Here is a 15524-nt window from a genome sequence, read left to right as displayed (position 1 = left end):
GAGTGTTTATGTCGAAATGTTTAAGTGAGATATAAAAAAATGGTCAGCTTGAAAACGCGAACCAATACTGTGACACATTTTTGATGTTGTAAGAGGAAATGGTACAACACACACAAAGAGGGCTTGTAAGTTCACATTTCAGTCTGTCTGCACTGTAATGGTAACAACGCAAGAACATAGGGATTATTAAGCCACACAGTCCTAGAACAAAACAATGCATCACCCGTTGTAAGCCATTTCATTGGCTATACTTATTTTCTTACCGCGTTCGCTTCGAATTGACTTCAGTAGCTATTCAGACAGTGACGAGAATGGCCATGCTTTACTGGGTCTATCCTATAGGCGATTTATATAAAAAAAATATTTTTAAAAATTAAACTAATGCACGAACAATCGTACTATGGGCGATCCCATGGAAATTGTGTCCGTCTTATTGCAAAATATATCAACATTTAATTTAACCGTGCAGATCGCTAGAACAAACCTCTGATAATATACATTTTGAAAAGTGTTGTGTGACACGGATCGCCATTGTCGCTTGGTGTCTGCTTTCTTGTTCGAAAAGAGATCGTTTCGTCTTGACTATACAAATTTAATTTGACTAAGTTTTGCGCACTACTTGAACTCATACATTTACGTTGTAGGTGTAAGCCGTCGTTCTCAGTTTTCTGGAAGTTCGTTTTTGCGTTTCTCTGATGTGATACTATTTTTTATGGACCGAACGAAATTTCTTTTGGCGTGAATCAGGACTCGTGGTTTTGTGGCATAATTGGAGAGCATTGATTAAAGCTCAGTTATGTCGTCTTCGAAATCGCTGACACGGATTTGAACTAACACTTCAGGTTTTGTGTGAGGCGATACGGTACATCATTGCTTTTACTTCCTCAATGAAATCGTTTCATCTTATTGCAAAATTACATTTGACTAGGTTTCATACGCAGCAGGTCCCTGTATATAAGGAGAGTGTCTTAGCGTCAAGTATTCATTCCGCTCTCAAACGATCAAGAAGATGGAAGAGTCAGCACAGATCGACCTGCTGGTCAAATATTTGCTAAAAGTCATACGAAAGCATAATTCACATGCGAAAGTGGCAACAAAACTTACTCTTTTGGTCGTTGATTTGATGAGAGTCATACGAAAGTGTGTAAGTGCTAATGAAGTTTGCTATATCTGCAAAGGTAAATGGGTATTTGTCTCCAGAATACCTGCTTCGTCTAAGAAAGAGAGACAAAAGTCAAGATACCTAATATCGTTGTCAGGAGAAAGGACACTGGAATTCAGAGTGCCCTACGAGAAAAGAGAAGAAACAAAAACAAGACGAAACAGAGAAGAGGGATTCAGAAGAAGAAGAAATTGAAGATGATGAAGAACTTGTACCAGTAAAGACATGGAAATGGAAAAATTGACAATGTGAGCCGATGCGTTGGCCCTGATGTGAAATTTCATACTACCTTCTAAAAGAGAATAGACCAGAAAGAAAACGTAAGTGTCTCTTGGTCTTGACATTGTATAATAAGGATGGCGTGTTTTGTTTTTACTCACACTTTATGAAATTGTGCTCTTTCACCTCTCTCTATTCCTCTGGGTCATGTTTTAGTTAGAATTGAAATGGAAGGATGTTTTCCTTCACGCACGCTCTTTAGGCATGCAAGTCGGTAAACAATAGTCAGTCTATTCCTCCATCATTTTGTGTCTTGATGTTTCCTAAATCACACACTGATGCCATAAAATAACGGGTTAAATGGGTTTTGTAGTGTTGGGAGTGGGGGTGGGGTGTAGGTGTTTGGCAGAGTTGGTCATTGCAGGTGAGGGCTTAGGTGCTTTCAAAAAACTTTTTCTTCTTCTCTCTGTGTTGATAGTATATTTGGGGTTTGTATGCGTTCGCGTACGTTTGTGTGGATAGTTTATTTGGGGTTTGTATGCGTTCGCGTACGTTTGTGTGGATAGTTTATTTGGGGTTTGTATTATCTCCCTTCTGTATTGATAGTATATTTGGGGTTTGTATGCGTTCGCGTACGTTTGTGTGGATAGTTTGTTTGGGGTTTTTATTATCTCCCTTCTGTGTTGATAGTATATTTGGGGTTTGTGTTTTCCTCTTCCCTCTGTGTGTGTGTGTGTGTGTGTGTGTGTGTGTGTGTGTATGTGCGTATGTCTGCGCGCGTACGTTGTGTGTGTATGTGGGTGTGTGTGTATTGGTGTCTGTTTGTCCCTATAAAAACTCACTTTATCCCTATCAGATACACTCTACCTACATACCTGCAGTAGCGTGTATTCAGGTCAGCCACTTGCAACACTGTTGACATTTATCCCCTAGTGTTCAGTACAGTGACGTCACTGACGCTGGAAATTTCGGGACTATAAATATGGACTTGGGGATTTCCATAGGTTGTAGCTATACATATGTACTAGAGTTCATAAACAGGAACGTCACTGAAGCTGAGGCTATAAAAAGATAGTGGGATTTTCCAAAGGAATAACCCACAAGTTGTAGTATAAATAGATAGTGGGATTTCATATGAATTTTAGCTGATTATAGCTATAAATAGATACATGGGTGTTTATCCACGATCGTCACACAAGTTGATATTGTAAGTAGTTACTAATTTTATCCATTTTAGTCTAAACCATTGTAACTTAATTTTCGGGGATATGTTTATTTTCCTTTAAATTCTGGGACAATTTCGTCATTTTAGCGTTACTTTTAGTCACATCCATTTTGTCGTTGAACATTTTCTTGATTATAGCTATTTATAGCATCATTACAAATATGCAAATTTTTGAACACCCCAGCAAGATTTCAGGTCTTGGTAATGCTTTATATATAAATCTCACGCTTGTACTAGTGTATGTATGTCTCTGTCTCTGTTGTGTTTGACCCTCTACCATCATTGTCCCTAGACAGTCCCACCATGTTCAGTTCCCCTTGACGCTATACAGACTCACCATGTTCAATTTCCATATGTTAAATTCCCTTGTCCCCAGAGTGACCCAGGGTTTTTTGCCCATGTTAAATTTCCATTGCCCATGTTAAAATTCCCTTGTCCCCAGAGTGACCCAGGGTTTTTTGCCCATGTTAAATTTCCATTGTCCCTCGAGTGACCCAGGGTGGTTAATGTTAAATTTACATAGTCCCCAGAGTGACCCAAGGGTGTTTTTAATGGTAATTCCCATTGTCCCTAGGGTGACCCCATTCACTACTATTGTCATTCAATTAAATAACTTCTAGCAACGGTACATAACAACGCAACCGCAGTGATATACGCATTTTATATATTTTTATATATAATTGTTCCCCATCTGTTCTCTGTCGATCCTTACAAGTGGAAACAATTATTTATGACTTTGCAAGCTTTATTCGTTTGCACGACGTCTGACTAATTAGAGTCACTAAAAAACTGTGTCTGCGGATTCAAAAAAATGAAACGAACACATACACACAGATATATATATATATATATATATATATATATATATATATATATATATATATATATATATATATATATATATATTGTAATATATATATATATATATATATATATATATATATATATATATATATATATATATATATATATACAGAGAGAGAGAGAGAGAGCATGAAATTGCGACATCTAAAATGATCAAAGAAAACTTACTTTAAGTACATAATCATGTACACTTTTGTAAATACAGCTTATGCTTATTTCGTGTTCTTTGTTTTGTAATTTTCATCAAAGCCTGAAAGAGAGGGAAGAGCACGTAGACGTTGATATTATTCGGAGCTCAAATCAACAAGCTGCGAAATCTAACTTTTCACACTACGTTTCATCAGACATGCAATCATGCACAGTTTTATAACTTCAGTGTGTTATTTTGAGTTTATTGTTTTATCTTCTTTGTCTCTAGTTAGTAATATACTGATCGAGATTCAAAAGCTTTAAGGGTAGCACCAAAATTATGTTGCATCATTCTTTGTCAGTGTTTCACATTTAATAAAAACCGGACACACCCATTCCCATGCGGTAACCAGTGAACTTGATCAAGATCTTATTAGCTTTGTTTCCAACCAATCTCGGAGATGTATGTCAAAAACAAAATCGTCACCTGTCAATGAAAATTAGCTGAGGAAAAGGCTCAAAAGGATATGTATCATATAGTAGGTATAGTTTTCCTATAGTATGTGCAGTTTCATGCCACCATATCAATATATACGTACATTATCTTTTAGATTTCAAAATGATACTGAAACAAAGCAGTGTTCCAATCATAGTACCTCACGACGATATGCTGTTTAACATGTTTAATCCAATCATTCGTTGTAAAGCAATCGAACTTCAAGAGAGTTATTATAGAGAAACACGTTAATTTTGCGCATCCTATTGTCTTTAATGAACATAAACTTTATATTAGTACAGCGGGCGATTGTACGTCGTTCACTTTTAGAAAAATTGCATATATATATATATATATATATATATATATATATATATATATATATATATATATATATATATAAATATATAGTTTACTTGTCATACAGAACAATATTTCATGCAAGTATTGATAATATCGGGAATAGAGCATAGTTTCAATATATAATCCAAACGCGATGTGATACTAGTATATCCTTCGTATAATGCTTGTGTAATACTGTAACGTCTTATTATTACGATTATTATTAATAATTGTTAACACATACGTCAGCATCTTTTTATAGATACTATGTTATGTTCTGCTCTTAACAGACTAAGGTGATTTAGGCAAAATCTTTCTATAAATATTCCATACAATTTACAACCATGAATAAATTAAATAAAATTATGTACAACAGAAGACACGTCTGCAGACTTGCAACAGGAACACAAGAAACGAGGATGGCTCCAAAATCGGGATGAACTTCATTGTTCAGTTCTCTCCTTATATACACCGTCTATTATGACTATGTTTCTCAATATACAGCACGTGATGAATCTTTCTACTCACTTTGCCTTGAAATTGCTTGTTCATGTTACCCAGCGCGACGAATAGGAAGTGGCTGAATTATTTTAGAACAGTCCAAACCCCATCATCCAGTGAGATATTAATCCAAAGGGGATATCAAGTCTTACCATTACGATTATTTTTGTAATTGTCAACACATAGGTCAGCCTCTTTTTACAGATCCTATGTAATTTTACGCTATTATTAGACTAAGGAAAATCTATTTAAAATATATTCCATGCAATTTACAACCAAGAATAAAAATTACATAAATTAAATAAAATGTGTACGAAGAGTTACAAGAAAAAACAGAGATACATAACAGCTTGACCTTTGTCCGCGAATGAGGATAGCCTTATTTTTTTTTTCATGTTTTTTAAGATATTTACTAAATCTGGAGTTCATGGACACAACTTGTTTACGAATATTTGGTATATTTGAACTTGTGATAGGAAATTTAGGATTATTCGGGACTTAATTCAAAATACTGTTAAGTTCTACTTGAATTTTCACTTTGCATTGTATGGAAATAAATTATTTGTTGATTTGACTAATCATTTTGTTTCGCTTCCTTCTGTTATATAATTTAAGACAATCTTGAAGTAACAGAAATTTGAGGCTTGTCCAGGATCTGAATTTCTTTAAAACATTTCAAAAATATAATGAGCGTCTTTAAAATTCAAACTGACTTTGTTTTTGAATTTTCAATGTCCCTGGAAAAGATTTTAATTTGACACATTTAAGAAATGTGCAGAGAAACTAACAAGCATTCACATCGACATCTGAATTGATTAGATTCTAGATTCTATCAAAAGGGACGAATAACTTGAGCTTGCTAGACATTATCACATTTCGGAAATAAAAGAATCTTTATCAAAGTAATCAATAAGAAAGACTGAAAAAGTTCGTAAAGTCTACACTTCACTGTCGACAGAAGAGAGTGCTGATTATGATGTAGTTAATGAATGTATCTTCAAGAGATACGACCTGAGGCATATCGAGAAAGGTTGCAGAAAACAACCTGGGCAAATCAATGTCGAAATTGCTAGGACAAAAAAATAACTATTTGAGAGATGATGCTCAGTCAAGAAGATTGATCAAGATTATGGTACCGCTCCGGTGGCCTAGTGGTTTGAGTGTCCGCCTCGAATGCGGGAGTTTGTGGGTTCGATCCCCGGCCGAGTCATGCCAAAGACTTTTAAAAATGGTACTAACAGCTGCCTCGCTTGGCGCTCAGCATTAAGAGGTTAGTATTAGGTCTGGTCGGCCTGGTATCAGGATAATGTGACTGGGTGGGACATCGTGCTACATGTTTGCGGTATGATGCTCCAGTGCTAGACATGACCATAAACTGCAAGGCTGAAGACATCGTAGCGATATGACTGAAAAATCGTTAAAGCTACTTTTTAAATAAAAATCCAAATCGAAATACAAGCTTATGGTAACCTTTGAAAGCACATTAGTTGAAGAATTCAAGATTTCATTCCATAGTGATATCAAGACCTATCAGGTTGAGCATAAGGTCGACACGTTTGAAAATTCTGCACACACAGACGATTATTATTCCTTAATTCTCAAACTTTCAATTGTAAAGAAGTCTTCCTCTCAGCAGCTTTGGTATCATATGCGTACCTCCAAATCTCGATATGACACAACTAGCAAGAAATCACACATTTGAAATGAGCAATCTGAAATCCTTATCTCTTTCTACGTGTACTTCATGTAAAATGAAACGGCACGTCATTTCTGATTACTACAGGTTGACAATAACCAACAGAATAACGTCAAAGCTATTTCAGATGTTCCTATTCCAAACTGGTCAACGTCATTCTCTTGTCTTGAAAGCATTATATTATTTGTGTCAAACGAATCCCAGTCAAATTCTTTTTTAGGGAATTATGAACTATTCATTTCGAAAGGTTTTATGCTGCATATTGGTAATTGTGCCAGATCTGTCCAACTTAAAATATTAAGGGACACGGGAGCTTCTAAGAGTGTTTTATTATCAGGATTTTTGCCCTTGTCCGATAATTTGTTTATAGTAAAAGCGTTTTTTTTTTTCTTCATCGAGTAGAGTGTGGATTTGTCAATGTTGGTCCTTATTGTGTCATTTTGGCATCAGACTTAATTCCCAGACTGTGACTATTGGAGCCGGAACTTCTTTGCCTATTGCGTGCATTCATTTATTACTAGGCAATGACCTAGATGGAGATAAGTGAGAAGCCTTCCTTGGATCAGAACGTTGATTCTGTTGAGATTGAATTCCAGATTTATATCTTGCATGTACAGTTACTAGCGCCTTGACAAAGAGGGCTCTAGAAAATGAGGTCGATCAGGAATGTATTCATTTAACTGACACATTTATTGTTCAGACTTGATGGCAGTGCTTTTTCTCCTTCTATTGATCAATCAAGACGTATTGATCATACTGATCCTCTTTTAGCTATTTATTCTTTTTATTCAAATAAGTGTGACAAAAGACAATTACTCATTGTCGAACAGGAACAATATTTTGAGATCTACTGTTTTATTCAGAGGGCTATTAGTGAAACTGAAGTCCAGCGGCAGAAGACCCATGTTCCACCCACGTAAATAACGTGTAGACTTTGCATCAAAGCGAGAACTATTCACTAAAGATTTTCTAGCCTTTCAATCTGTACTCAACCACGCTAGTCGAAACCCTCAAACACAAACTTGGAATTATTATATGCAGACAAATATGAAATAAAGAATAGGGCGCTCAGTTTTGAGCCATGAGAATAAATATATTCCGTTTAAGTCTTCCTTTTATATACAAGTGCATAATATCGAAGTAAATGTTTTATGTTTATCGATCTGTAGGAGTCATTTGCAATGAATGTAATATGTAACATATCTTACTTTTGAAAAATCTTTCGTCTCTCAGAATTGGTAGACGCGACCCATTTTCTCGATACAAAGAAGGGCATTGAAAATTTTCATTCTTACCGAGAGCACGTAAAACATCTCATGGCAAACTAAAAGAACACTTGGTTTCAAATGTTCTAGTTATATTTCTTAAACTAATATTTTTGAAAGCAGTACAAAAGCGCATAAGGCTTTGCAAGCCCACTCCGCCATAACAACCAGTGATGTATTCTGCTTGATGCCTCCATTGAAATACAATAATACGAAAGCGTTTAGTTCTAAAACTGACTGTTTTGTTAGACAGCTAATCATGTTTATATTTAAGGAATATTATTTAAAGAACAAATGTGCACATGGTTGTATGCTCACCAGTATCATTTCTTTAGTTTTCGAGCGTACGTGAGAGGTAACCTTCTGATATGCAACCCATCAATATAGTTTAATCTTTTTTTAGGAAATCAACGTTGCACGGATGAATTTCCTGGCTGTCACATAATCTCGCTTTGTAACAGAATATCGCAAGAAAATTGTTACTATGAATGTTACCAAGGATATTTAGAAAACCGTTTTATCATTTGGCTGACTTGCCACGAGAACGGACTGAGGGATATGAATACAAGTTCTCTTTGCACACAATAAGTTAATATGAACAATAATTGCTATTCTCTAGGTATCTGTTACTAATTTCATGAATTGTTCCTGTAGCACACGACATGTATCCTTTCTTTACTGACGAGCTGTTAGCAAGTCTGATAGAGCCTGCTCGATTCCGAATAAATCCATGCCTTATGCTTTGAGACAAATTTTTGACAGTTTGATATGCCCGTTACTATTTTCGGAAGTTAAAATATCTACTCTGAAGCAGATTATCTCGTTTTCCAGTAGAGAGACAGCAAAGCAAACACAACGTTAAATGAGATGAAAGCCAAAATTAGAGTTGCCAAACACTGTTTGTATTCACAAATTATGATTTATTTTTGTCATCGGTTTAGATATAAACAAAGAAGAAACATATTTACATAATACTCAACAAGGCCATAGAAGATATGGGGAAAATAGATCAATTCTAAGATATATAATTGTTTTTTATTCCACTCTTAAGTGTTGTACATGAACAGGTACTCTATTTGTATATTGCACGTATTTGACATACATATTCATTCTAGCAGTTGTTTGAGGTAAACAGTCTATATAGTATATAATTTTAAATCATTTTGTAAATCTGTGTGATCCCATGAAACGATATCCAAAAGAAACTCATTTCTCCTTCCATTTATGTGTAAGTATGACTTGTTGCCCGTTTGAGGTTATATTTCCTCCTAGCGTCCAGGTTTCCAATTTATTAGTCTCCACATTATCCACCAAAATGTATACTCAAAAAATTCTTAAAATGTGTTGCCGTTCTACAAATTGGCACAAACCTTCAATTTATCATCTAATCAATGAAGCTTGATAAGTTAATCTTATTCGAATGTTGAACTCTTAATAGTTCCACATCCGAGCAATGGGTTCCCAGGTTTCTGTATCAGCTTAATGGTGTCAAGTTTTGTATCGAAGATTTCTATGCATGTATTTATTATTTCATTGTATACTTTATAATAATTAGTAAGAGCCTGCTTAAAGATTTTTTTTTTATAACTCACCTTTCTACATCCTAATCACCATGGCAGTAAAATCTAGTTCTGTCACATACTTAACTTTATTGTCATACAGTGAAATAACACCTAGCAACGTTACAGAGCAACGAAACCGCAGCGATATAAACATTGTACATTTTGATAATCAATATTTCCACAAGCGGTTCATGATTGATCCTTGAAAGGATTATGTATGGCTTTGCAAGCTTTGTTTCGTATGCACGACGTCTGATTAGTTAGAGCTACCAAACACTTGTGTTTGGGGATTCAATACAAAAAGAATCTCTCTCTCTCTCTCTCTCTCTCATTTTCAAATGTTTTATCGTATATATATCTCTATCTAGTTTAGTAATGATTTTAATTTATTTATTCGTTTGCTATTGGAAATAATTCAGTAAGTAACGAATCCACTATTTTTGTGATTCTATGTATTTAAATGCATTTCTTTTTTGTTTTAAAATCTTCAGAAAATAGAGGAATAAAAGAATATCATCATCATCATCATCTCTCTCTCTCTCTCTCTCTCTCTCTCTCTCTCTCTCTCTCTCTCTCTCTCTCTCTCTCTCTATATATATATATATATATATATATATATATATATATATATATATATATATATATATATCGAAAGAGAGAGAGAGAGAGAGAGTTCAGCCAGGTAGTTGCGACAACTAAAAGAACACTTATATAAAGTATATAATCATGTACACATTTGTCTCTTTTGTAATTTCCATTAAAGTCTGAAAGAGAGTAAAGAGCTCGTAGACGTTATGTATATTACGGAGTTCAAATCAATAAGCCGAAAAATCTAATTTTCACACTACGCTTCATCAGACATGCAATCATGCACTTTCTTATAACTTCAGTGTAATCTTTTGCATTTATCGTTTTTCGTTTTGTCTTCTTTTGTCTGTCTCTAGTTAGTAATATACTCATTGAAAATCGAAAGCTGATTGGGTAGCCAAAAGATATTTTTACACTGGCCGTTGTTTTTGCACATAAAATCAAAACCGGACACACCCAGTCCCGTGCCGAACCAATATATTTGATCAAGATCTTATTCGTCTTGTCAGCTTTGTTTCCAATCTGTCTGGGTGATTTATGTCAAAAATAAGACATCTTCTATCACCTATCAATGAAAATTGGCTATAGGAAATGGCTCATAAGAATGTAAGTTTGCCTGCAACGATATCAACATATACGTACTGTATCTGTTATACTTCAATTGATACTGAGACAAAGCGACGTTCACAGCTCATCGCGACGACATGCTACTGAGCATGTTTAATTTGATCTCTCTTTGTAAAGCAATCGGACTTAAAGGGAAACATGACAGCAAAACACGCCTTTAATGGACAGAAACTTTTATACAGTACAGCGGGCGATATACCCTGTTCACTTTCAGGAAATTCTCATATATATATATATATATATATATATATATATATATATATATATATATATATATATATATATATATATATATATGTATGTATGTATGTATGTATATATATATATAGAGAGAGAGAGAGAGACAGACAGACAGACAGACAGACAGACATGAATATGTCCCTTTCTCGGCTAATACATACAAACAATTAGTTAATGTAATGAAAGATCACAAATATATCCATGCTTTATTCCTTCTGGCGCTTTCGCGTCGTCTTTTCGTTTACTCTTAAGGTGAATACATCATTCCTTTACATATATTTTTGTAAATAAACGATTTGGCGTCATTATAATATTAATTAAGTCATTGTTTATACGACGAGAAATTAAGACCTTCCCTATATCTATATTCCAGACTTGTACAAAAAATTAAAGTTGTAATGTTGAAATATCATGAATGTGTAATAATAATAGAAACACAAAACCAAGAATATAACAATAAGATAGTTTGCATGTCGTAAAGAACAATACTTCATTATTTATAATATCTAAGATAGCATATAGTTTCAATACATAATCCAAACACGATTTGACGTTAGTATATTAGTATATACTTCATATAAGGCTAGTATTTTACTGTAACGTGTTATATATATATATATATATATATATATATATATATATATATATATATATATATATATATATATATATATATACAAATAATAATATCATACAGGTTAGAGAATTTTTAATTTGTACTCTACCGGTAAACGGCACCCATTGTCGCCTTGCCTTCACACACGAGCCCATATCCCCTCACGACTAAGCACATATCACCAAAAATGAGTTCGTCTTGCGAGTGTGTCGGCTACACACGACTGCATGTAACTCCGATTGAGTAACATCATTTTTTGGTGATGTGTGCTTAGTCGTGAGGGAATATGGGCTCTTGTGTGCAGGCAAGGCTATGGGTGTCGTTTACCCGCGGACCTTGGTTCGAATCTCCGTACAGTACGAATTAAAAATTCTCTAACTTGCATGATAGTATTATTTGTATTAAAATATTAATTCAACCAACTAGTATCAAGCATTCTTTTATAGAATCCAGTGATAACACTTTCCGTTCTATCTGGTGTATATTTATAATTCTATCTCTCTTATATATCGTTACCAGGCACGTCCAGTGGTGAATGGACTATAGGAACTATTATGATCCCTGCTGGAGGTCTGACTGGAACACTAGTTATCTTTTTCGTCGTTGGATTCATTGTAAAGATGTAAGACTGCACTCTTGAAATTATACCGTCATCATCATAACTCTCTATATATTATTAAAACAACGTTTACGACTTTAAATATGAGCATGATGGTACTATCATCATCATCATCACGAAGAGAACAATGTGATGTGATGTGATTTTGATTTTTAACGTAGCTTTAACAATTTTTCAGTCATATCGCTACGATGTCTGCAGTGTGGCAGTTTATAGTGATGTCTAGCACTGGGGCATCATGCCGCAGACATATAGCATGATGTCCCACCCAGTCACATTATCCTGACACCGGGCCGACCAGTCCTAACACTAACCTCTTAATGCTGAGCGCCAAGCGAGGCAACTGTTAGTACCATTTTTGTAAGTCTTTGGTATGACTCGGCCGGGGATCGAACCCACGACCTCCCGCATCCGAGGCGGACGCTCTAACCACTAGGCCACCGGAGCGGACGAAGAGAACAAGCTAAAAAATACCATCATTATTAATTTAATATCCCTTCACCCTCTAAACTGTTCTTTGTATCTTTATTTCTAATATTATTAGTACTATTAGTATCATTATTATTATAACATGATATAATTTCAGCATATGTCTGTGAGAGAGAGAGACAGACAGACATAGAGGGAGATACAGACAGACAGAGAGAGACAGAGAGAGACACAGAGAGACATAGAGTTAACCTGACTTGAGCAAAGATTTAGACAAATGCAGAATAAGCAGATACAATGATACAGGGGCACTCAAAATGCTAGTTCTGGTCGCCTATACTCGTACTATTTATTATTAGGCGCAGTGTACGAAAATCACAAGGAAGAGAACCAGGTCATGTGGGGAGTAGATGTTTGAGACCAAGGGAGAATCCTGTACAGAACGTTACCACCATCAGACAACAGCCAAATGCAGATGGTATGGTGAGAGAATCATCCTCTGAATCTCCTTCATATAATGACCTTTACGTCCATTCATTTGTACAACGGATCCCTGCAGTCTCCAGCAGTTGCAGTCATACTGAACCTCCCCCGTCATACAGCAAGACTCCAGTCGCACCTAACGAATCCCCACCCACCTATGAAGAAGTAGTTACGGACCCTTCTAGATTCAATTTATATATTTAAATTACAATGTTTTTTTTTATGAAAACAATATTGAGGAATAAAAATTTGTTTCTTAAAGAAACATACTTGGTAAAATGATTTTATTTTTGTATCAATGTATCTTTTCCTCATTTACATTGAAAAGACAATACTACGAAATGATATACCATTGAATTAAGTTCTAACGTAAGTATACGAATATATGCATATATAAGGTCAAAGGTTAAGGTCACTGTTACTGAATAGAGAACAATTGATTCAGTGCACTAACTTTAATTTTACACGACATGCCTCAAGACTGTGTATATGGCTTGCACATGGGGTAAAGAAAAGCCTGTGAATCTTTGTGAGCGTCGTCAGAACTTGAAAGGTTAAGGTCAGTGTGACTGAAATAAATTGTTCGCACCATTAAACTAGTTCTGCGTCATATGGAGTAAACTTTGTGGATCGCTTACACTTGGGGTGAGGAGAAAAGCATGTACACCTTGAGATCGAAAGGTTAAAGGTTAAGGCAACTGCGATGTCTTTAAAAATGTTAAAGATGTGATTAGACGATATTCCTTCACCAAAGTTTGCCTAGAGATTGCACTTCAAGAATGAAAGATGTGTTTTATTTGTGTGTAAAAGAAAATCAAAGGTGACGGTGATTGTGCCTCGAAGTAAAGGTAGAATTGTTGCTTTAGAGCGAATTCCTTCAAAAATACTTTGTTGATAGCTTGCACGACATGCCTCAAGACTCTTTGTATATGGCTTGCACATGGGGTAAAGAAAAGCCTGTGAATCTTTGTGAGCGTCGTCAGAGAAACTTCTAAATGTCAAAGGTCTCGGTGATATGAAATCTAATAAGAATATGATGGTTTTCTATATTATATTTAGTTTGCCAAAAACCTGATCATAGCACCATTAAACTCATGCCTGTCGTATACACATATATGTTTACTGTAATCTTGTTACAAATTCTACCGAAATATTATAAATATAGAGACACCGTGAAAATATATTACACGCATTTCAAACCACTGATTTCGACAGTAAAACTTCAGTACAATCATTAGGCACGTTGAGAAATGATGATAACATTTTCCTTCTCAAAATGCCCACTTTTCAGCATTGTTTTCTTAAGACGTTTACTGAACAATTTGTCAGAGGACAAGGTCGAATTCTTTTTTTTAAGCCTAAGAAATTTTAGCAAACTGCTTTCGAACAACTTTTGATAAGAGCTATCGCAAGTTTCTTTCCTCTACCTTTTTTCCACCAATGAATTCTCTTTGTCAATCTTCGAAGACAATTAACATAAACAATACGGATATAAGTTTCAGTGCACCTATCCCTTACTTAGCCTACAATGTTTTATTCAAATTCTTCATTCATCATTGAAGTAGACTCGATGATAAAAACCTCCTCATACATTTTTAATTTGCATGACACAATATTTGTCGACATTTTCCCATTTTTGTTCTGATACAAATAAAGAAGAGAAAACAAAGTCAAACTTTATTATGCCTCCATCTGAACCAAGTATATAATCTACATTATTTCAGTATATTAGAAACTTAGCCAACCAAGTTTATACATTTTTACCATTTTAAAAAGTTGTTTTATACCATTTCATCCACAAAACTTAGCAAAGGAGGAACTCAAAACGTACTGCGCATCTGTACAAACTATTTTTTAGACAGAAGTTTTAACGAACTTCTTCAAGCCGCTGACAAGGAAATGTGGTGACTTTTTCCTGCCACATAGTTCTCAAAATACCCGAATTATGATAGATTTTAAATTTGCGAAAATAACAATAAAGCAGAGAAGAAAATGTTAACATTATTCTGCATGAACAATTTAATTGGCATCGGCAGTTCCAATGAAATTTTTCTGGCAGCTAACTAAGAGAAGCAATGACCATCTTTCATATTATTACTTTTCACATTCAATGTCGACAGTTATTATATACTTAAGTGTGAAATAAAGAATATTATTGGTGATATATTTGTTCTATTTCTTTAATTGATATTATAATTTATGAATACATATATCATTATGTTTTCTCGTTTAAAAAAATACACGATTTCCCACCATGCCATGCGACGTTTGATTGTGTGTACTTATAAAAGTTATACTTGCAGCAAGAAATGACATGGAAATGCTTGCTGAAAATATTCAGCTCAACACATTTTTTTTACAACGTTGTATTTTCATAGCTGGAGAGGTAAGGTAAAATATTGTAAACATGTCAATAATTTATTTTTTCGGAACGTATTTGGTTATCACAAACATACAGTCC

The 15524-nt window shown here is 34.8% G+C and overlaps 1 protein-coding gene across 1 annotated transcript in view; it reads left to right on the top strand.

The window, feature by feature from the left end:
• LOC149774293 (uncharacterized) overlaps nucleotides 1–15225 on the top strand; it is a 31559-nt gene extending 16334 nt beyond the window's left edge. The window contains exons 3-4 of the mRNA XM_089945419.1: nucleotides 12052–12154; nucleotides 12940–15225. Of these exons, the coding sequence (XP_089801545.1) occupies nucleotides 12052–12154; nucleotides 12940–13267 (431 nt within the window). The 3' untranslated portion in view covers nucleotides 13268–15225. The remainder of the gene's footprint in view (nucleotides 1–12051; nucleotides 12155–12939) is intronic.
• Nucleotides 15226–15524: the final 299 nt, after the last annotated feature.

Source organism: Sinohyriopsis cumingii, unplaced genomic scaffold, assembly GCF_028554795.1.
Source record: "Sinohyriopsis cumingii isolate HCF-2022 unplaced genomic scaffold, ASM2855479v2 utg000349l, whole genome shotgun sequence".
Lineage (NCBI taxonomy): Eukaryota > Metazoa > Mollusca > Bivalvia > Unionida > Unionidae > Sinohyriopsis > Sinohyriopsis cumingii.
This window is presented reverse-complemented; position numbering and strand designations above follow the sequence as displayed.